This window comes from Temnothorax americanus, unplaced genomic scaffold, assembly GCF_048541705.1.
Source record: "Temnothorax americanus isolate GAGA-0224 unplaced genomic scaffold, ASM4854170v1 Scaffold30, whole genome shotgun sequence".
NCBI classification, from domain to species: domain Eukaryota; kingdom Metazoa; phylum Arthropoda; class Insecta; order Hymenoptera; family Formicidae; genus Temnothorax; species Temnothorax americanus.
Genome location: NW_027509443.1, coordinates 377,848 through 402,717, shown reverse-complemented (window position 1 = coordinate 402,717; position 24,870 = coordinate 377,848). Strand labels below are relative to the sequence as shown.

General features: G+C 34.0%; 1 protein-coding gene across 9 annotated transcripts; it reads right to left on the bottom strand.

Moving 5' to 3' along the window:
• Window positions 1–436: 436 nt before the first annotated feature.
• Shi (dynamin-1 shibire) lies at window positions 437–21,845 on the bottom strand. 9 transcript variants are annotated; one of them, XM_077412524.1, is made up of 18 exons: window positions 21,027–21,845; window positions 19,608–19,681; window positions 18,795–18,944; window positions 18,519–18,722; window positions 18,255–18,447; window positions 17,965–18,174; window positions 17,022–17,221; window positions 16,732–16,877; window positions 16,452–16,609; window positions 14,586–14,612; window positions 13,049–13,220; window positions 12,680–12,922; window positions 12,021–12,032; window positions 11,498–11,704; window positions 10,919–11,094; window positions 10,134–10,322; window positions 8,306–8,401; window positions 437–2,064 (listed from the first exon to the last, which is right to left on the bottom strand). In XM_077412524.1, exons 1-18 carry the CDS (start codon window positions 21,188–21,190, stop codon window positions 2,001–2,003), a joined length of 2,685 nt encoding a protein of 894 aa, XP_077268650.1. In that variant the 5' UTR covers window positions 21,191–21,845; the 3' UTR covers window positions 437–2,000. The 9 variants fall into 9 exon arrangements, 8 of the variants coding, with proteins under 8 accessions (XP_077268650.1, XP_077268655.1, XP_077268656.1 ...); XM_077412529.1 differs by having other exon boundaries at window positions 10,134–10,259; XM_077412530.1 differs by lacking the exon at window positions 8,306–8,401.
• Between the last annotated feature and the right edge of the window lie 3,025 nt (window positions 21,846–24,870).

Below are 24,870 nucleotides of genomic sequence, written 5' to 3'. Positions count from 1 at the left end.
TTCGAAAACGTAATAAGTACAAAAAGTTTCATGTCGATGAGTAGAATCACATTTTGTATTAGCTTTAACTTTTATACACCAATCGTGTACATTTGTACAAGAAACCATGTATTTCCATTTATATTACAAGTTATATAAAATTTAATACATTAACAATAATAACATATACTACAATAATATATAAAGAAATATATATAATAAAACATAATTACAAAAAATATATAATGTACGAAAAAAATGGATAAATAATATATCTTATATAATATAATAATTTATGGCAAAAACATTTCTCACATTGATAAAACGAACTGTTTCGTATTAAATATTTATTTATTTGATTTATGGTGTGTCCTTGGTACACATTCGTCGTCAGTCGGTGTCGCGTATAGACTGGCTATTAGTTTGGTAATACAAAAATCTCTTTCTTCCTAACACATTTACGCGTAATACTATATTTGTAAACTGTATATATGTACAATTTCCATTACTTCACTTGTACCGGCGTTTTGATCTAATTTACAGAATAATTGTGATGCGTTTTCCAATATCGCCGTTCTCGTTGTCGTTCTCGCACGGCTATTAACATTACGATGCAAAAATAATTATAAAAAGATATGTAAAAATAACTGCGCATGCGTCGATTAAAAAAAAAAACAAATTCCGCACGATTCGAAATAAATATAAATATCTTTATCTCTGTGTCTTTTACATGCCACTCGATGGCCCTCACCGTTTACGCTTCGTTGTTCACCGCGGAATACCTAGAGATCCTTAAAGATAGCATCATTATTGTACCCAACGAATGATCTCCTGGCACGAATTGACAAGCAGATGTCTCATTTACGATAATAATGCATTGATCACAATAATTTACATTTCTTTGTAATTTTACATAATTGCGAAATCTCTCTGGAATGCTGATAGCGTGTTCGATCGAGCAAACTCCCCGTTTCTCCCTTCACGAAATGTGACTTAGTCTCTCTGCTCTAATTAGCTCTTCTATACAATCGAGGTAATTGGGTTGCCCATACTCGTCTCGTATGTGAAAAAAATCGCTGCTATAATACTTTCGCCGCGGAACTTACGATAAGAAGAACACTGTATATCCCGGATATCGCAAATAGGCAGGAAAGAGATAGGAGAGGAGTATTTGAAGTAACCGGCAAAGTTTCCAAATTATCCATTTCTAATTTCTTGGTTACGGATTGATAATTGAAATTGAATTATACAGTAATACTGCAATTCCGACACATTTCTCAAAAGATTCGCACTGTTGTATTCTTGTACTTAGTAATCCTAACTAACTTGTTCATAATACTGATAATCGCGATTTTATCTTTTTAAATCGTTGAACAGGTTTGAGAAACACATCTGGATTGTCCTTCTTGCCGTAAGATATCTATTACCGTTCAGAATGAAATTATTCCTTCCAAAACACACCTGGCGCGTGTCGAGCGTGGTTAATACTTAGAGCTACACCGTAATCTAACGCGGATCTAGATGTACATAAATAAAGATAGAAGACGAAGTATACACCAGAGAAAGAAGCGGTTGAAGAAGTGACTGATGGAATCTTTCTGGCTGTCTTGATCACCGAGAAACGAACAGGTCATTTTCCTGTGTCTGCCGTTCGTTTCTTGGTCCCTCTTTCTCCTCCAGTATTCATAACACAGCCTTGCTCCTCCTTCTCTCTGCACGAATGGTTTCCCTGCATTCTAGCTACTCCTCGTGACTCCTATCTCTGTCGGCAAACGTCAACAATTCGATGTCGAGGCCGTTGAGATCAGAGTAATACATTGGACGAAACGCTTATTTTAGGAAATCTTGTTGTCCCCATCGCGCGTAACTGAGGATTTCTTCCGTCAGCTTTGCCCTGCGACACATCCGGTTCGCCATGGTCCGTCATCCGGGACGAGACCTCTTCTGATGCTGTCTCGGACTGTTACAGGTGCATCTTGCACAAGCTGCTGTCTCGTATGCCGCTGCTGTGTCGGACTAGCTCAGTTTAGTCGGCCGGAGTATGGTCTGTCGGGAATTCGGGGGGGAATATTAGGTACGGGACGCCTACAACATATAGACAGATATTGATTGTTGGATACATGTTCATGAAATTCAAAATAGAAACACACCGCAGGGGAGATCGAATGAGAAACGCGATATTGATACACAAACAGGCAAGCTTGAAAGATTCGATGTTTGAGTAAAATTTTCCTCTCTCTCTTCAGCTCTAAATATATAAAATAAAATATTTTAACTAGGACGAAGAAAGAGAGAGAGAGAGAGAGAAAGAGAAAGAAGAACAGACATAATACACATTCGGAAAAACGCATATAATAGATACTATAATAAATTATGAAATGTACGAGATTATAAAAAAATAAGTAAATAATATAAATAATAACATAATCTAGGGCGTTCAATGACTAAGTAATTAAAATTAGAGAGATCTCGTCTAATTATATCAAAATATTAAAAAATATTCTCCTTGATCTCTTAGACGAATATAAAAGTTTTATCGAAGTAGCGTCAAGCTGAGGCTGTACAGAATAAATCACATTTAGTTTCAGAAAAAAAATATAAATGTAAAATGTAAATAGCAGAATAACACAGAGATAAATAGAGTAATATGAATTTGTGAAACATTAATAGCGTAAAATAATAACAATTTAGATTAAAAAGAAAGACGAGAGATTCACACAGCATGCTCAAGCTTCAGCGATAAAACACATGCAGAAATAAATATAGTGAGAAAATATTTAATCGCATTATTACTATCTTATATAACGAACTGTTTAAAATAAACAGAAATACATAATACGTCTCGTATTTTTCCAATAGCGGCGCTAAATTTGAAAGAAGAAATAATGTTAAAATTTGATTCACTTTGCAGAATCAATTTTAATTCATTAATGGCCAATGACCCATCTTTATTTTCATTATAAACAAAATAATTTTAATACTAGATGACATTCTCTTAAACTTTTCAACTAGTAATTTTTAAATATATTGAAATTTTTTAAAAAGACCGTGTTAATCATAATGGAAAATCTTTAGAAATAAACAATAACAATCATAATTTAATATGCAATATTAATTCTAAACAACACCCTCTATTATAATTATATGGCCTTTAATGAATCAAATAAGATCAATTTTAATAATTTTAATGGTGCATACCAACACATTGTCAGATCAGATTATTGTCGATAGTACTATTTTAGAAAAAAGTACATATTACAAGATAACATGTTGCAGGATCTCAAACGATAGGTTCAAGAGCTACTGAAAAAAATACACAGAACGCGAATACGCATCCCCGTGCACCGGGGAGAACACATTCACGAGTTCTGGCTCATCTTTGGATAATTTCGTTATTCGCACAAATACGTGAGAAATATTAAACATATAACATTCTCAACGAGAAGAGGCATATCATTTACTTCGCGATTCGCGATAAACCCAACGGAAATGCGTCTTCGACTGTTCGTGAGAGCAATGTCCTTTTCACGTAATCTTATTTTGCACGTACATACGCATGTATATATACACATATATGTATGTGTACGCAGATATATACATATATACGTATATAGATATATTCTATAACATGTTACTCCCTATATACACATTTATATTGCAGTAAAACAGTATGTGTGCCTCTCGTGCGCGCATGGCGCGATATTACAACGCATTTTTCGGGATGTAGCGCAGAAGAACTTAAGCGGCTCTTACACGGTCAATATTATTGTAGAATATCTCCACATTGCGCAATAATATTAATCTTATATAATGCATATTGATATATCAATATTATATCTATATCGATACTATTAGCGCAATATATTGAGTCAATAAATACCAATCGTGCAGAAGCCGCCTTAGCCAAGTAACCCTCCAATATTATATTGTAATAATTTTAACGATATTTCAAGGTGAATTTTACCCCAGAATATAATCATAGTTTCTTGGTCGGATTTAGCGGTTTCGGAATAAAAATCGCTATAAAAATCAATATATAATATAAAAATGAACAAGGGCAATATATAATGGTTTGTGTTGATCGACGAGAACTATATCTGGAGTTAGAAGTACATAGTGATTTTGCTGTATGGGTTTCCGTCGCTCGTTATCGCGGCTGCGAAAGTTTTGCTTATTAAGGACTCTCTATTTTATAATTGGGGGTTACTTTGTCCGCGTACAATCAAAGGGTTTGGCACAATAGGAAGAAGTAGAGGGAAGATATGCTTTGTCTTTGGTGCAATTTCGAATTACTGTCTCTATATACCGGTGAAAATATTTAAAGTATTTTCGTTTGTAGCACGTCGTTAAATCGTCCGCTTTATTGTCTCTTTCTCTTGACAGATTACGGGACCATCATTGTTTTCTTGTGTGCCAAACCCTTCAAAATATCAAAACTACGCCGACAGCAAACCCACGATTCGCTCTTCGACTGAAATATTATACTCTCTGCTTTCTCTCAAATATTCTTCATAACACTATGTAAGCGCGGCGATCCAAAGATTCTCAGCCCGCGGTGTACAATAGAATTACATACTTAATTGATGTTAGCTTTACATGAGATAAGCATAATATCTAGAGTGACATATAAGGCTTTAGATGGAAGCATATATAATGCGTCGAGTAAAGTGCATATCGCGAGATTTCTATGTATATATTATATATATATATATATATATATTGTGTTGCGTAAATATCTCTTTCATTTTATGGACAATATAGAAGTTGACATTCACCAGCTCGGCGCAATTTATCTACAATTATCTCATTGGGTCTTAGTACCTCCCACAATTAAACCATCATAATATAAAGCAGAGAGAAAACATGTGCCTTTAAAGAATATATTTACCATTTAACAAAATATATCTACTATTTAATTATATGTTAAAATATTTATAATTAGATAAATTCGCTAAGTAAATTTGTCATATCATCCTTCGTTGTAAGGCTTGAGGTTGATATTCCACCAAATCGTCGCCAGATGCACTTAAGTATGTATTTAATAAGATTAATTTTCATAATATTACGATGGGAATTACTACAAGTGCAATTGCGAAGACGTGGAACATGCGATTCCCTTATCGCTCCGATCATCTATTCCACATAACATAGAATGCTTACACATACTTATATTCTACACTAATACATTACATAGATTTCATTAACTTCCATGATCTTGCCTAATTTTCCAGCTTATCTTTTTTTCTCTTAAAAATAAATATAAATAGTGCACTATCAGAAGAGGTGGAATATTCATACAAAACTAAATCAAAAGCTCTAAATATTTCACATTTAACTTCTCATTTAAATATTAACAATATTCGGTGTAGTGAGTGCACACAGCATATGATATGCCCGATCAAAAAGCTACACCTTGTAAAAAGGTTCCTATTTAATCTTATCTCATAGTTTCCTCTTTGCATCGACTGCTAGTGCAAAAATGATATATGCACATTTTATAAATAAAAACGGAAAAACTCTCACGAGTCTATCGAGCGTGAAATACGTTGCTAAACAATCTGCGGATATATTTCTTATAATATAATATATAGCGCGATGATTTTAATAATTTATTTAATATTTGTAATCCCGTGTTTTTTTTTACGAATACTCTTGTTATATCGACGCATTTAATTCTGACATTGCTTCAAAAGATCAATGTATATTATATATACGCACATCTGTATACAAGTAATTACTGTACAATAACATTACAATAGTGTACTTTGTGGTTGCACGCGGAATCTCTTTCGTGTCGACGTTTCTTATATACTCTGCGCCAAATACAAACACGTGACATTGATAGTACTCCGGAACTTCACCATTATATTTAAACCACGAGTATAATATTCTTGTCTCAGTAATGATACGCAAAAACCATATATGTAGTTAGTCCGACGTGCTTCAAAGGAAGAGCGAGGAATTTTAATAAGTTCAAGAATGAATTCATAGCAAGATAATTAAACAAATCAAACGCGAAATAAAAAGATGCGTATGGTTAAAGAATTACGCCACCATAAGATAAAATGGCTGCGTGTGTATGTGTGTACCAAAAAACATTATTAGGCCTTCTTTTGATATTGGTAATTTCAATGGGAGGGTAGTCCTATGTTAACACTTGTGGCTGTAAGTGGAATTTATAGACTTTTTCTTATTCGTTATTGAACTCATGACTTTACAGTGACAATCAGATAGAATACGAACAACGCAATGACACGGAAAAATACGAGTCTTCCACCGTCAGTGTTATTCTAAATTCGTTATTTATTCGAGAAGACATTCAACATCCTACTGTAACAAAAAATAATATTTTCTTTTTTTTTTTTTAATTGCACTTCGATTACCGCCTTTGAGTTTTTCCTGGGTCATTGCGTAAACGTTTTCGAAATAAGAGCGTAAATCGCTCCATGTATAGTACAACCCGGCACGGTTTTACAACAACTTTACAAGTATTATGAATTTTATAGATATAATAAATTCATAAACTCGTGTCGTTACCATTTAATACAATCATTTTTCTTTAATATCATAAATATTTCATGCTAGAACGCGTACTATACAAATCTTGAAGCACGTCGTTGCTCTGCAAATGGGCAAGAATACCTATTTACAAAAAAGTAATCTTATATACATATATATTTGAACCGCAAGCATGATCAGGGAGCTCTCTTCGAGAGAAATAACTATAAATAATACAAAATACAATGTCGCTCCTGGATGCGCTTGCCGAATGTGATATTCACTCATTATACATTGTATAAGTGATATTATGTACCATTACTCTCAATAGGTGCGATTATATCGTTAGTTTAGACTATTCAGAGAGAGAAAGGGAGAGGGATTGGGGGGGGGGGAGAAAAGACAGGTGGAGAAAAGGGATAAGAGAGAAGAAGGGATGGGGTAGAAGGAGAAAGAGAGAGAGAGAGAGAGAGAGAGAAGAAGGGGGATTTCGTGACTCCGGATTTTCATGCAAAATCCTTGAAGCATTCTACGCTATATCACATCCTATGTCTGAGCACATTTTTTTCTTGTATATCTCGTAAATATTATGAAGTATTTTTCATTTCCTTATATAGTAGGATATATATGTATATAATAATGTGGCATATATATATTTTGTTTAAACGGCTATAAGAGAAAAACGTAACAAATATTATAGGAGATAGAGAGAAATAGAGAGAAATTTTTACGGTATTCCGCGTAGTACAATTCTTTTGTCATTAAAGAATCTTGTTTAAAAACAAGCTGGATGTACCATTCGTGAGTTTTAGCTTTCCCAACAGCATGACATTTTCTCATCTATCTTATTACTGCTGACGACACGTTCGACATTTTCTTCAATATACTGTAATTCGAGTACATGTCGGATGCAGTTGACGCGACAATACCATCAATATTTATATCGAACTCGCTCTTCAACGATGGAATGTTCTTTATAAACAATGCAAAGCTACTGTCGATCACATTATCAGGTTCTGGTAGACTTTCCAGGATAGATTTCACTGGATACAAATACATCATTTTAGAAGGAATGTCATAATATCTCGTTCACATTCGCTAATAAGACTACATATGAGTTTTCACTTTTATACAGTGTGAAAATACCAATGAAATCGGATTAGCTGCGCTAATCTCTATGTTAGAATCTACTTTGTTTTTTTTTACACATATGTATATATATATTTTTTAATTCATAACATTTTTCCTGACTGTCATACTTTGATTCCAGTTCTGAAGTTTAAAATGTTAAAGTTTAAAATTTTATTGCTCGACTTTGGACTAAGTGATTTTGCAAAATACTATAATCAGATCTTCTAAGACATTGAAGGTAATATGGAATATTGCACACAAGATATATAGATATAATATTTTTTATATATATAAATATATAAATACATCATATTTATATATTTATATTCATTATACTTATGTATATAATACAGATATATACTTTTATGGGATTATTCCTACATAAAATTATGCATACAAATATGTTTCGTACACACACGTGTGTGTACAGATTTAATTAAAAAAACAACCATTAATTAAATTCAAGAAACACCATGCAAAAGAGAAAGAAAGACACAAAGGAAATGAGACAGGATCAAATTAGCGATTATTCTGCGTAATTTTGTTATAAAGATCTATTCAAAAGGAAACATGAATTAGTTCATTCTCAACAGTTACCCTGAACAGTCTACCATCTACTTTTTGCGCAACTTAAACGGATACCCATATTATGTTATTTAGGGTATAGCTCGGAAAGACTCTGGAGATATCTATTTACTTGATCTTGAACGCGTCCATCAGCTCGTTCACGGCGGCCTGCGTCGCAGCCTGTGTCGCAGCTTGCGTTACCCTCTGCTGTAGACCACCCCCTCGACTAAACACACCACGGATACCCAACTTTGACTACTGATCTCACTCTTGCAATTTGTTTCAGGGACATACATCATACGTTTAGCGTTGCTGCAATGTTAACTTATGATGCGTGTCTCGTGTACGAAAGCGTGCATAATACCTTTTTAAATGCGTATCCAAGATAAAGTAACATTAACTGTATATATAACTTTGTAACAGGAGTTATAAAAACGTTTTGTAATAACGATACGATATCTGTTCGATATTCAAAGGCAGCTCTTAAGCTGTTAGACTATAAACTCGCCTTAGCTTCCGTTTATAAAATACATAACAATTATATATGCTATTTTGTTGCTTTTGATAAATCGTAATGCAGGCACCGACATATTTGTCCACAATTAGTAATTGACAAGTTTCGGATTATTAAACTTCATATAAAATATTTTTGGATAATAGGAAACGTATAAAGTAGAAGTGTTGTTATGCGTTTGAGAAGCTTTGAAATTACATTAAACGGGGCATATCGTAATTTTTACACGAAATATCTACCAATGATAAATATGATTGGTAGATAACTAATAGATTCCAAAAACTGTCATTTTTCATATCTAATTGCATTTTGCCGAAATGTCATGCTGTTAGTAAGTAAATAAATAGCTATCTATCTGTCATAAGAACGCAAAGTCCTTTATTTGACAATATTTTCAATAGTATATACATATATGATGTACAGCTTCATCAAGATAATTTACAATCAAACATGTGTGACTCGACTACGCATATTATATATATATATCCATTTACTAACAAGAAGATATTGTATCTTTGGAAATATTTAGTATTGCAGATTTCACTACTGGTGGTGTTAAAGTACAACTACAATTAGGGCTGTGTTAATCTTCGTGGCAGATATAATATTATACAATATAATACATATACGTATATATACATATATGTATGTAATATATGTACATATACATATATATGAATTAGGCTAAAAATTATTACACTGTTCCATGCAATATAAATATTAAATAATAGAAATAATAAGAAGAATAACACAATGTTATTCTTCTCCTTCCTCAAATCTTAATCGCTTAAAAAATATGTCGTTGTCGTGTCACGTAGGTGAAATACACTAGACAAATTGCTCGACACTTGGAAGCTCAATTAGATTCCAGAAACACAATAAAGTGCAGGACTTATACAATTAGAATAATTCTCGTGTTATTTTCACACTCCTACTTAATTAACATTGATCGCATAATCTCTCATAGTGTATGCAGACAGTAACGGTAACATTAGAAGAGAAAAAGTGTTTTTGTGTAAAATATACATTTGTCTATAATGCAACGGATACGGTATTGATTAGTAGCGAATAGGCGAGTTAGTGCGAAGACTTATTGTCGGCGCCTGCAATAGAAAGTGAAGTTAGCACCCAAAAGCCCCAATCACAAAAGCTACTGTTTAATATAGTTGGGCAAAGTTCTCGGAAAAAGCTGCGAACGTTACGTTCACGATTGTATACAGCTTTCACGTCGTTACTGCATCATTATACTTTGAACGCACAATCAGCAAGGAATGTTATTGTGCGACTTAAAATTCGATGTGCGCAAATTAGCTTGACGTAAGAATTGCGATCGATGGCACAATAAAATCGCGATATACGATTTGAGATCTAAGATTTTATCTGCGATATTAATAAATGGAATTTTTATAGTTCTAAGCTCTAATATAAGTTATATTGTACTCACGATGGTATCATAGGTGGAGGTAGGCCAGGATTAGCTCGCGTCGGTGGTGGTCCACCTGGACCAGGTCTATTAGGAATGGCTGGTGCTGGCCGCCCGCCTCCAGGTACTGGTGGTGGTGCTCGTGAGCTAGAAATAGGTGGTGGCTGTGTCACTCCGCGTCTTGGACCACCAGGAGATGGTGGTGATAATCTAAAACGTACAATACGTTTACAATCGGCTTATAATCGACTTCTGCATCATTTGAGCGCGTCAGAATGTTCTTTCAGAACAAAAGGAAAGTTGCAAGCAATCCTACATCAAAGGTTATCGCACAAAATCTTTGTCTGACAATGAGTGTGTGTCCATATAATAATTCTTTCATATTTTTTAATATTCAAAGATATAAATAATAAAATATAAGTTGGCATCAAATATATAAAATATTAATCGATTAAATTGAAATATTAATAAATAATTAAATTCTAACAATATTCTAATCTAGCTTAATACTTAATACAAAAAAAATATCGTTACTCAGGGAAAGTGTACTATTGGAAGAGCATGCATAACGTGAACATGATGTTCTATATAATAAAATGATTGGACTTTTGTTCTTGACAAGATACAATTTGTTAAAAAAAAAAAAAAAAAAAATAAATAAAGATAAATACATTATATGTAAAAAATCTTACCCAAGACTGTTTCAACGGTGTTCAAATGTATGGCAAAGCAGACGGTACAAAATGTAAGGATGGAAAATTAGTAAAATGCGCGATAGACCATTTTAGGAATAACATAAGGGTTACCTTGGATTGTCGGCGGATGCCAGCCAGTCGTTCTTCACGGGTGGTGGTACTGGGGTTGAAACCGTGGCCATGGAGACATCTCCAATGATACGAAGAGCCTCTTTGCATGCGTGATACATACGTAGCATCTCTTCCCGTTTCTGCGCCTCTTCGGGAGATTCTTCCATCATTGAAGACTGTAATTGCACATATACATCATAAGATTTTCTCAGATAAAAAAGATATATGAAGATACAGATAGAAAATACCAGATATGTAAACGTAAGAATGCGCTATATTTAAAAAATTTCAATATCTATATTTAATAGTTAAATTAAATTTATTATGTTAAAAAAATGATAAACATGTTTCTCTTGAACCAAATACTCAAAAAAAGGAGAAGGACAGAAAGAGAGGAATGGTAAGGTACACTTACAATTATAGGATTATTGAATATCGTCAGAGTATTTATTTCATCGTTGGTTGACTAGGAAACAGTGGAAAGGATCGATATATAAAATGATATATAAAATTAAGAACTGATTTTGCAATAAACTGTCGTATAAATACAAAACATATTGTATTAACATAATTTTTTACCTGATCGCCACTTGCATAAAGATGTGCCAACAATTCCCCATTAATAAAGTCCTTAGCATTGTTAATAATAAGGTGCATAATTGTCTTTGGAACCAGATCACGGGTAGTTTTCGTGACAATCTTCATGTAAGAATCTACTAAGTTCCTGATAGTTTCCACCTGACGCTCCAATTGAGGATCCATCGATGATTGACCCTCTGTTCCACCCTAAAGAAACAAGAACCATCTCGTTTAAACTATATATATATATATATATCGTGTCTATATTTTCAACTAAAACAATTTCAAACGGTTCAATGACTAAAAAGCTATATATCAGATAACATTCGCAGTATTACGATACATTAAACTAATGTGACGAATGTAAGTAATCAAATCTAGAAAAAAAAAATAAATCGATAATATAGAATAAAGAATAACATGTTCTATAGTGTTGAAATTTTCTGCAGCGTGTTTGGTTGAGAAGGTGTCCAGTGCTTATGTAAGTGTCGTGCTTTGTAATTGAAAACACGATTGTACCAACCTCATATCCATCCTTTTTAGTCGATTCAAATATGAGACAAAAAAGATAATGATTTGTATTATGCACTCAATACAAAAGATTACATTATTAGTTTAGAAACGGTTATAGATATAAAAACCCACGCACTCTGCACAGACATCTCAAGTACATGTAATAGTATTCAAAAGGTAATGAAAACGTAAAAATGTACCGATATAAAATAACATCCTCGTGTAAAATGTTACAATCTTGGAATATAAAACTTTGCAAAATTTAATATTAATTCTGCATAAGTCTATCCTAATCATAAAAATAAAGCCAAACCTCTATTTTTCTAAAATAATTCTAACAAAAATTATTTTTGTTAGTTGCTCTTAACAACGTAATTCAGATCACCACAAGGTTAAAAAATTAAAAACAAGATCTCTTTTTGTTTATTATTAACTCACCCTCTGCTTATCCTAAAATAAATTAAAATGGATTCTAATAAATATAATAAATTAATTCATAATACAAATTAGAGATAATATTCTTTTTTTTTACATATATTTTTTACATATAAATTGTTGTGTAACTGATTTAAATCTTTGATAAATAAACTGATATAAAACATAAATTCTTTTTTTTATAATGGCACATGCATAATTATTTAATCGTATTTTGATCAATAATGAACTCACTTCTTCGCCATTTGCTTGCTCTGTTGATTTCTCGGGATATACACCAGCCCTCAGGAATGACGCCTTCCAGGAGTCAACATCATCTTGTGTTTCACAACTCAACTCCAGCTGTTTATAATCTTTATAAACGTTTCTTCCTTCTGGATTGAATAACGCAAATAGGTGACGACGCGACATGAAACTTTGTTCTAGATCACGCAATTTCAGGCCATCCAAAGGCAACATGTACTTTTTTTCACGTTCCTTTGTACATAAAAAAATATAACGGATTAGACATTGTTCTCGGATGTTAATAATTCTTTTTCAATATAAAATGCTATGATTTTTAACATCCAATTTAAAAGCTATCAATAAATGAGCAATATTTACTTCTTCATCCTTGAACCAGGAGATACTCTCCGATGTTAAAACAAACCAGTAATCTCTTGAACCGCCCTTCATAATACCGAGATTATGTATGCACATGTAGCCTTTACGAATTACTTGGTTGCCTAATGTATGCCGCCCAGACTTAACGGAATTCTCCGAGGACTGCTGTGCACTGTAACATAAATCATAGTGTATAATGAAAAATAAAAAATTTCATACATTCAACTGTAAGGATTATTGCCATCAAAGTATACATTAGTCAGTTATAAGGAAAAAAACAGCAAGATCCTAGCATCCATGTTTTAAACAAACGTACTATACCGTAAAAAGAAACTAAATTAACGTTTGCTTATTATAAAATAACTTACGTTACAAATTTTTGTGATTATACATATACTAATATATAAATTCAATATTTTTATTTTATAATAAAAATAATAATATATACAGGTTAAAGACGGACAGTACTTTGTGCCTTTACCTACAAATCAACGTATATTTATACATCTATTTCGAAAAGAACCACTGAGAAAATCTTCACCTCAGAATTGACATAATATATATCAGAATTATTGTGTGTATATTGCCATATTGTTTCATGCATTTTATGCTTCATATAACTTCAAGATTTTCTAAGCGCACATTTGCTGCATAGCCACATAAACAACACTAAAATCACAAACATATGTACAATGTAGCTATCATTTAGACAACACTGCAACAATTTCCAATGTTGTGGTGCAAAAGCGATTATGAAAAAAGTTGATTGCATAAGCGCATATTACATCCATTATAAAACAGATTGTAAGTGTGATGTTGCTGTATGAATTACAGTCTAAAAGTCTCATGAATAATGCAAGTGACTTTAGTAAATACTTTCATTTACGAGTTCTAATTTTCTGGCATAACTTAGAAACGAGAAGTCCTTATCTTAATTTGAAATAAAGCAAACTTATAATCTGCAAAGAAAAAAAACTGAAATAGTAATAGACTAATGTAAAAAAATTGAAAATATACGAGATAGATTGCAAGAACAACGTGCTGCACCTCATAATTTTAATATTATGCAGAATTTTCGTTGATATACTGAAATCAGTACCAAGTTTAAATTACATAATAATTTTCTTGAATCTGATTTTAACTGAAAAACATGAATCTAGTATTTAAATAAAATCAGTTAAAAACTAATTTTCCGTCATATAGATACTATAACTTATATAAGTTTTTTGTTTTAAATGCTAATTAATTGTAGCATTTAAAAATTAATGATTGAATTATATATATATATATGATATATATTATATATATATATAAACATATTTAGTTTGCTTGTTTAGAAAATTTCAGAATATTGATAAAAACAATATCAAGCTTAAAAATTAGTTTATCTCATAGTACATTAGTGTTTCAACTTAAAATAGAAGCAATAAGATATCAAAAGAAAAATAAAATAAGCCACAGAAAGAAAGAGCGTGAAAATGGAGAGGGATAAAAATGTAGTGTAAATTTTTGTTAAAATGTACTTTAATATTCTTACCTTGCATTATGGTAACTGGCTGCAGCGCTGCCGATATAATTAAATAATTTCTTTAATTGTAAAATTTGAAGAAATTGATAATAAGAAAAAAGAAGTATCAAGATAAGGCCATATTACTTTAATTAGGAAAAGGCACACATATTAGATTATATAAAGAATATATATCATAATTTTATCATTTAATTGCACTTCTTATTAAGAGATGTATAAACTAGGATCATATATGCTAAAAAACAAGAACTGCAAAAATGTATACTTTTGTACAAAATCTGTATGCCTTGTCCCCAATAACATTACAAATAAAATCAAAAAAATTTATGACACTTATAATCATCAGCAACATCATTAACAAATTTATATAAGCCTATTACTTGTTCAGTTATACGCTTATATTTATCTATCTAATATTAGCTATATATTGTAAGTACCTAGTGTAATTTTTATAATTATCTTTTTATAATTAATTTTTAGAGATGTTATAATTTATTTAAAGCAAAGATTAAAAATATAAAATAAATTATACGGAAATACTGCTATATATAGCCATAACAATAAAAATCAATTTGAGCTACAAAGAATGTAATATGTGTGCAAATGCAATTCCATATCTTTAGTAATTTGAGAACGTTTCTTTTTTTTGCTCAGATATTTCTTCGATTTGAGAAGCTATTTCTTAAATCATTATTATAATCATTCTAAATCTTATTTTATAATTTAACAATCAAGTAATTTTATTTAAATTTTAAGTAGCTTCAATTTATTAGATGTTTAGAGATACATCTAAAAATTTTATAAATTGTAATACACAATTACGTTCTTAACTATTAAATAAAATAAACAAGAATAAATAAAAGATCAAGTCACGTTAATAATAAGATAATTAACAGAAATAAACTAAAATAAACGTATTACAAAGTATGGAAGAGAATTCAAATCATATTTTATATATGATTTTAGCATAGTGTCGTACAAGTGTACATCAAGTAGAAATAATACTACGCAAGTTATTGCTTGTCAAATTCTAGAGCGGCTTTTGGCCTTGAAGGGAGGACGAGCTGAGAGAATGTTAGCGTGATTATAGATTGCCATGTGAGCTGATTTTAGCAAGACATGCACTGACTGTGAAAATATATGCGCTAATAATTTAAGTGAAAAAATAATGGCAAGCAAACAAATAATCTGACATATCAATCACGTGTAGTACGATTTTCTCTATATCTTCCAAAGATATTTAAAATTTTAATTTTTTTACATAGGTCCTTAGAAAGAATATCTCTTGTTAATAAACTATCTTTATAATTATTTATATTCTAATAAGCATTAAGCAAGCTATATGTGTGATTTACTACCTTTAGTCTAAAACTACTTTAATATATTTTAAAATTGTAAACAAAAATGTTTACAGCATAAAATCGCTAAAGATAGTTCTTTAAATAAACTATTTTTTCTAAACTTTGTAAAAATAAATGTGTATTCTAAAAAGTAAGTACTTTATTGTGTTAAATGAGAAATATAGTATATACAGAATATTAAGAACTTTATAAAACTTTATAGTGCAATACACGTGAATATGTTGCTAATATTTTTTTAACTAAAAAGCAGTTTTTGAAACATACATCTTTGTCTAAATACTATAACGACATTATGTAACGTTTCTTGCTATTTAGTGGCTATATCAAATTTGACATATGTAAAGTAAGAAAATATAGCAGCAAGCATAAATGTAACAAAAACGACATGTAGAAACTAGATGTGTCAACTTAAAAAAACTGAAAGTTTCTGTGGCTATTGTTTATCTCTGTAAATAATAGATAAATCTAATGTAACATATAACAAATAGGGTGGAAATGTTTAGTGATTACTTACTTCGCAAAACCGATGAAATCTTCATGATTCGTATTCATGTATGCGAGTTCGCAATCCACCAGCAAAATCAGCTGCTCTTTACACATTTGTTCGCGCTGCCTGACGTATGTCGTTATAATACGTTCCGTCTCTTCTCTCAGTCTAGGATAACGCGACATCTGTAATTTGTACAAAAACCGGCATATAAGAATTGCATAATTAAAAAAAAAATTGTTGACTCATATATTATTTAAATTTCTTGAATAATAATTCTTGTATTCTATAATTATCTTTGACTTACCCTATCAGTACAAATGCGTACAACATTACTAAGTTCTTGCACGACTAAGTCTACACACTTGAGACTTGGTTCTTTAAGTCTGTTTATTTGTTTTTTGACTATTGCCTCAAAAGCCATGTCTGGGGTAAATAATCCCACCCTGATACCTATCGTATTAAAATTTTGTCAATATGTAATACTTTATTTTGTTAATGTGTAAGTAACTTGATGTTGCAAAACTTCGTAATTTATTTCTATAAAATTTTGTCGTAACGATATTTCAAGTAACGATGATATCAGAAGAAACTCACCATGTATATTTCTAATGGCAAAAGCAATTTCTTTCCTTAATTCTTTTTCATCAAATTCCATCTTAACAATTTCGAACGGGAAACGCTCATGGAAAAGTCTGTTGATTTTCGCGCCACCACTGAGTTCGTTAGTATTAATTTGTGCTGAACCTGAGCCTTCTATGGTCCTCTCGAAATCTGACTGAAGCTGTTGTATCATCCTTAAAAAAGTTTTTCTATTAATTTGTGTAATATAATTTGCTATAAAATATTAGTTATATGGATAGAGAGTCTTGATGTTATCTACCATTCACGAAACACATTTAAAATAATATCTGTTATTGCGTCACAATCTTCAAATGTATAATAAAAATGTCACATATTGTCATATATAAAGATATGTAGGATATCATATAGTACTTCACGTATTAAAAAAATTTATTGTTAGCAATTCTTATTTGTTAGTTTTCTTGTAGCAGAATAGTTTTATGCCATCAAATTATATCCCAAATCTTAAAAGAGCATTTGCATATAATAAAAAACGCAGTTTTTCCAATTAGTTAAAATTTCATGCAAATGGCACACTATTTCTGTTAAATAAAACTGATAGATGAAACAAGAATACCTACATATACATTTGAACTGATCTGAAAAACGAAAAAGCAAATGATCTAAAACTTCAAGACCCTCTACCACAAAATAAAAAATATTAGAAATGAAAAGATAAGAAAGAACTATTGTTTCATTTGCATGATTATTGCGCTTAACATAAAAATATGAAATATAAAATACATTCATCCAAAGAATTTTGATATTACATATATGTGTATGTATGTACATGTGTATGATATATTCTGCTATAAGATATGCACATTTGTGATTTTGACAATACATATTTTATGAATGGAAGACAAACACTGAGATATTGTAACCCGGCACATTGTAAAATTCTGAATTCACTTACTGTAACATAGCCTTTGTTTTGATTGCAGGATCATCAGGTCTGAAATGTTTGTACTGCTCAACATCCTTCTCCAAAGCTAACTGTTGCTTTTGTAATCTATCTCTTAGAGCTGGCAAGGTATCCCTTATATGATTCGTTAACTGTTGATTGAGAACTCTCTGCAAATATGGCGTACCCAACCTGTCTGCTAGATGACGATAAGACGGATGGCTAACAAAGTGAAACAAACGTTACATATGGTCAAAAAAAGAATAATTATATTTCTATAATCTTTAGAGTCGTTCGTATACCTGAGGAAGAACTTTCGTTCAGCGGCCAGAGCATTTTTGATATCCTTCCTTCCTTCTATATCCTTTTGACTTCTATTGACAACTCCGATGTAACCCCTTCTCAATGGCAATAATTTATTTTCCAAAATATCTCTCGCATCGGTGCCATCGTCCATGAGATCCAGTTTAGTGATAACGCCAATTGTACGTACACCTTATAGTATTGCGCATTAAATATTAAGTTCAAAGAAATATTAAATAACAGCATCGCAAATAAATCGATACCTTGTGGATCCACTTCTTTAGCAAGTTTAAGAGCATCGCTATTAGCTAAATCAGTATTAGCTGGGGTGACTGCCAATATGAGACAATTTTCACGTTTGATGAACTGAAAGATCATGGCTTTAATTTGGGCTTCTATATCTGCTGGTTGATCTCCGATCGGTACTTTTGTAAGTCCAGGTAAATCAATTAATGTCAAATTTAGAACTGCATAAAGATAAATATATGTTAGTAAATGATAATAATTTCTTTTTAAAGCAACTTTCTCGTTGTACTCACCGTTGGGTGAATATACTCTGAGATTAATCGGTATATTAGAAATGCCCTTGTTACCTCCGGTCACCCTGTCCGTTTCTGCTTCAATTTCCTTCCGCACCTCTTCAAAATCCACAAATTTTTTACCTTTGCAATGTAAAAATTCCGCAAATTCTATAACATAAGAAAGAAAAAGGTTGCTTTAATTTCCAAAGATGATTCTCATTATTTAACAGAGAGAACAGTGAAATAAAAAAATGGAAAGTAATATTTTATATTACTTTAATATTTATCATATCTGTGTGTATGCTGTCCGATGAGAGACATTCAACTTACAGCTTATCATAATTTTTAGGCTCAGGAAGTATGATACAGGAAACGTGATAACTTCAACGATGATAAAAGTTCAAGAGGCAAAATGACGTTAATAATTTTGTCTTATTACATTCCATTTATTAATATTATACAATAATAAAATGCAAAATGTCAATAACTATTTTTGCACAAATTTAATATAATAAATGTCACATAATAAAAAGTTTTTCAACAAGGGTCAAGCAGAGAATGACATATAAGTGGAGTAAATGCATCAAACATTAATGTGTTCCTTGCTTAAAAAGGAAGATATTTGCCACAAGTACAGGTCAATAGGTTAACAAGATGATATTACGAGTATATGAGAACTCCGTGTTCTCTTTAAATCATTTCTTATACGTGCTTTTAAAAGTAAGACATTTTGAGATTACCGTCAAATATGCAAGATAACTTTATATTGATTATCGTATATCAAGTGTTACAAGAAAAATAAGGTAATGTATTCGGTACACTATGACTCACCAGTTGGGCTGTTAATCAATTGTAAGATGAGAGGTCTCCTTGTCACAATGCCCGAACCTCTCGGCAAGAAGTCTCTGGAAAAAAATATTTTTGTTATAATTAGCTTTAACTAACATCAACCTCATATATATAAATTATTACTATTATATATATATCGCACTATTTACAAACAATAATAAATTGATTATTCATCAAAATAATTGTACAAAATGCTAATGATAATTATTTATTCCACGATATAACTTTCTTCTTTGATAAAAATATGCTTTGATAAAGATATCAATGTGATTATCCTTTTATCTATCTTGAATATTCTCTGTGATTCATGTTCTATCTCTGAGAAATTTTTGTCTCTAATATTTTTAACATAAAATTGCGAATTAACAGATTCGTACTAGTTTCTTCCAAAGCCTAATACTGATGCATCCGCAACGTAACGTGACAAACATATCTCGTGCAACGTGGTACGACAAATCAGCTGCGTCATAAAAGATCTCAAAAATTAAAAACGACAATCAATATTTCTCTATATATAGACGCTTCACTCGTCAACAATATAATACTTTGTTCAAATAGCGAATATAGAAATCCCATAAACAATTTCAAGACTGAATCATTGTTCCTCGGCTATTTTTAACTCACAATCGATACAATATTTTGCATAATCGCGAGTTGTGCGTTTAATAAACGTCAGAGACGACGCGAATGACGAAGAGGCGTTCGCTAGGACGTAGAGTCATCCCGCCGGTTTTGCGCACGAACTCCCGCGACGATGTCACGAAGAAGGCACTTGACAGGTCGCCTTGTGGGCGTTCCGACGTCGTTCGCGCGGTCGCTTTAACGCTCTATGCCGCGCGCAAAAAGTACCGTGCCACGGGGACAATCGACCGTCAAATGATTTTCTTCGACAACGACGTCGCGGTGAAATTGAAAACCCGCGCGTGTTTCCGCCACGCCTTAAGATTCGCGGGACTCGCGTAGCGACTACGAGGAGGAACGTCAGCGTGGAATCGAAATGAAGACCTATGAGAGCTTCGTTAATATAACTGCGTTACGCTTTCTGCGCACGAAAACGGAAAACGACAAACGAGAAAACGCTAACTGTTAAGATAAACGGAGATTCAGGGGGAGTAGATCGGCAGCGGCGGCGGGGGCGGGGTGTTAATCGATCGCGTTCGATCGAATCCGCTCCGCCTTCGAGTGCCATAAAGTGGAGTAACGACGGGGACGAGAGCGCATCTATATCTATATGCTCGTATCGTCCATGTGTGCGAGAGATTCCCTGTACGAGGGATGATCTCCCTCTCATGGACAACGATGCCATTTCTCTCGGGAGTTGCGAGTCAACCGCGAGGCTGCGAGAGCGGGAGTCGGGAGTCGGGGACGTGATTATACAACGTCAGCCCCCGCGATACTCACTTGCCGACGAAGTTCTCGAGCACGGAGCTCTTGCCCGCGCTCTGGCCGCCCACCACCGCGATCTGCGGCAGATCGAGCTGCATGTGCACGCCGAGCTGCGTGAACGCATCCTGCAGCTTGTTCACGATCGGGATCAACTGTTCCATACCCGTGTTGCCCGCCATCCTGCCGCCGGAGTCGCGTAATCCGCGCCACACACGCACGCACTCTCCGAATCTCCTTCTCTATTTCTCCACAGCTGTGATTTCTCACTCCGCGTACTTACGCGGCGCACCGCCTAGAGCTGCTGGCCTGCCACCGCCCGCACACGCGCGACCGCCCGAAAACGGTGGCTGACGGAGGCGAGTGACGAGTGACTGTCCGTTACGAGATCCAAGCGTGCACTAAAAGCAAGATGGCCGATTTCCGCGAGGGCTAGTGCCTGCCGCTCGCACCGCTCGCTGCACGCGCTCGGCGCTCTGCCCGGCCCGCCTGCCTCACTGGCTGACGCTGACGGCTCTCGCTCTTCCGCGGCAAACTTCACCGCATCTTTCCACTCTGTCCAGTCGCAATGGTGGCGGCGGCGGCGGTGGTGGCGACGCGAATCGCTCGATCTCGCATTCGCATCGGTCTCGCTCGCTCGCTCGCTCGCTCGCGTCGCGGGTGCGCGTGCGCGTGCGCGCGCACGATACGCCGAGGGGAACGATTTGAAATCTCGGTCGCGATCGTGCGAACGAGCGGCACCGCGTTACGTACAGGCGCCGCGCATTAAATGTGGGATCTCGGAACGGTTACGCGACGGCAACGGCGACGACGGACTTGCGGCGCCTGCCGCTCCGGCGAGGCGAGCCCCGTAAGAGCGGTTCAATCGATAATCGAAGCGTGCGCACAAGTCGCCGCCGCCGCCGCCACCGCCGCCGTACGTCGCCGTCGTGACCCACTTTCGCGGCGGTGAGACAAAATCCATAACATACGCGCGCGAGTGTCCGTCAACGCTCGACGCTCTGACCTTTTTACTCCGCGGCCTCCGCGCGCGTCCCCACCAGTCCCCACGGACCCCACGCCCCACGTCCACCGTCCACGTCTATTCCTATTCGTAATTCGTAACCGCGGCGTTCGAGCGACGTTCACTTCCGATTTCCGATATACGTACGCGATACGCGAGCGACGCGGCGACGAGTCGATACTCCGTCCGATCGATCAGTCCGCGATATCGGCTCGCTTCGCGATACTGATGGACCTTTTGTAGATTTATTCTTCAATTTTCCTCTTCCCTTCCCGCCTCTCCGCGCGCGGCGGTCTAATGTACATTGTACAGGCGATTTTCCATCTACTTGGAGCGAATTATAGCTTCTCGAAGACGCTCGCGTTGATAGCTCCAATAACGATAAATCGAAAACTTGCAAAATGTCTTAATTTAAAGATTAGATATTTAGTAAACTTAATTAATTAATTAATTAAATTTATTAATTTTTCTCGTAATAATGATAATAATTTCTTACGAACATAGAAAGAAGTTGATGATTTTATATTTTTATAAATTGAAAATTATATTTACGTATGCAATTTTAACGAATAGAATTTGGTTTAGATCTATTTCTTCCTTTTCTTCTGTCTTACTTCGATTCACTATCGACACGGAATTAATAGGAATCGATTTGCGTTACTCACCGAATGAAAAATGTCCACGTGTACTCTTTTTTTCGTTTTTGAAGCTTCAATCGTGACGCGGTTGAAATGAACAGACCTACCGGCGGACGGGCGAGCGAAATTTTCAAAGTCACGAAATCGCCGCGCCATTATTTTACGAAAGTGAAAACCAGATCGTTTCCTTTTCCTGCGCAACAAGAAAAGAGAGAGAAAGCGAGCTCATTCTCGAAACAGTCGTATCGATTTGGTGGTTTATAACTATATCTATCGGTCCCACTATGTACTCTTTCATATACCTTCCGCATCTAACACAATAAGAAGTCCTGTTCTCTCCAACTGCTCCTTACTCCGTATATGTTAATTATATGTATATTTATGATCTTTTATCTCTTCTACTTCCTTTGCATAATTAGCTTGAATTTGTTTAATCTCATTTATGCAAGAGATACAATTAAAACGAACAGACCTTCGCCAGTATTCAAAGTAGAATTTGTTATCCCGGAAGGGAACGGAAAGCACAATCCGAATATTTGATCGCGTTGGAAAATCGATGTCGTATTTTGATCTTGATTTATTGTTCGAGATTTACATATGGATGAATGGGGACGGATATTTCGCGAAGATGCACATGCACACGCATTGGCGTATGTGTACGTATATATATATGATGTACATATAACATTATACGCGTGTATGGCGCAAAGATGTCGACTTATATTCAGCATCACACGTAAGTTCTTAAATTTGCCGGATCGATAACTTGAAAATGGTCCCGTTCAATAGAACGCGACATTGGCTATCGTTATTGATCATTGACCTGTAAAGGCATTTGGTATGACGTCCACACTATATATATACATAAATATATATATATAATATAATACATAGCGATCCTATGTTTCTCTAATTTGAAAATGAATAACGTGTAACGGTGATAATTGTACACATTATTTATTTTTCATTTTTGTAATATTTGTTTACTCCGATTTGTTTAGGGCGGTTCAACTGTGATTGCCTCTAGCGAAAATAATGGATTTTAGCGCTTTACAACCAGTGACGAAATTTATGTGATATTGTGTACGCCTTTTCTCATATGTCTCCTTAAAGCATATGAATAAAAAACCTGCAATTTTTAATTAATACACAGATGCTTATAAATTCATTTTATATATACTACTCTTTCCTTCTCTCCTGATTCCATCCTTCACTTATTGCCCGAATTCTCTTTGTCTTATATAAGAAAAGTCAACATAAATAAAAGAATGAAAGTTGAATACATTTTTGCATAACAAGATATCGAAATTTTGCGTTAAGTTGTAGCGCGCAAGATTAGTCGCATATCGCTTTTATGAGGTCCATTTAAAACCGTGGCCTAGAATCTTCTATTGACTTCATAATCATTATATGAATAGAGAATAGAGCAACGTGTAGTAGGATTTACAGTATAAAGTCGCCAGTAGCGAAAGAAAAACCAAAAAAAAATACAAGCAAGTTAAAAAAAACAGCTAAAAAAGGCAACATTTGAAAAAGTAAGCAGAAAGAGGCAAAAAGAGAAAAAAAAATTATAAAAATGACATTCGTAGTCTGATTTTATATTTAAAGACTGTATGGTATCTCTCTCTCGAGAACATGAGAACAAGATCTTTCATGTCCATTTCTATCAATGCTGATTAACTTTAATCTCGGTTTTAATCTTAAAGTCAAAGTCGGATATTGACCTAAGGAGTGAGAGCGGCATTCATATAACTCTTTCTTATATTTAAGAACCCCTTAAGTACAATCTTAAGATATTATAAATTAATCACAGAGCCGTATTAGCATCTCAAGGCATTACTTAAGACATTACTTTGACAAATAAAAACGGACTATGAACATGAACCCAGAGACTGCTCATTACCTACTACGTGTGGACAATTTAACACGGAACCTTCTAATTGGTTGGTCTAAGGGAAAAAGTCCAAGCACCATCGGTCGATATGAGTGACTCCGGTCAATTATTTCGATTAGGTGGAACGCTACAATAGCTTTAAGCTGTAAGAAATTGGCCAATTACAGTCAAAAAGGAGAAGAATAATCGATTACGATTGGTCAATTTCTTATGTGGTTCAGGGTTTAAAATACCTATTGTAGACCGGGATTTATTCAACTTAAATATAGGCATCCGAAATCATGTAACTGTTTCCTCTAGAGAGCAGAAAATAAGATTTAATATATA

Coding starts and splice junctions, on each gene's coding strand:
- Shi (XM_077412524.1), bottom strand. CDS start 21,190: ATGGCGGGCAACACGGGTATGGAACAGTTGATCCCGATCGTGAACAAG. Junction 18,175..18,254: donor GAACGAAAGTTCTTCCTCAG/GTATACGAACGA, acceptor TCACTTTGTTAG/CCATCCGTCTTATCGTCATC. Junction 14,613..16,451: donor GATTTCATCGGTTTTGCGAA/GTAAGTAATCAC, acceptor TTATATCGGCAG/CGCTGCAGCCAGTTACCATA.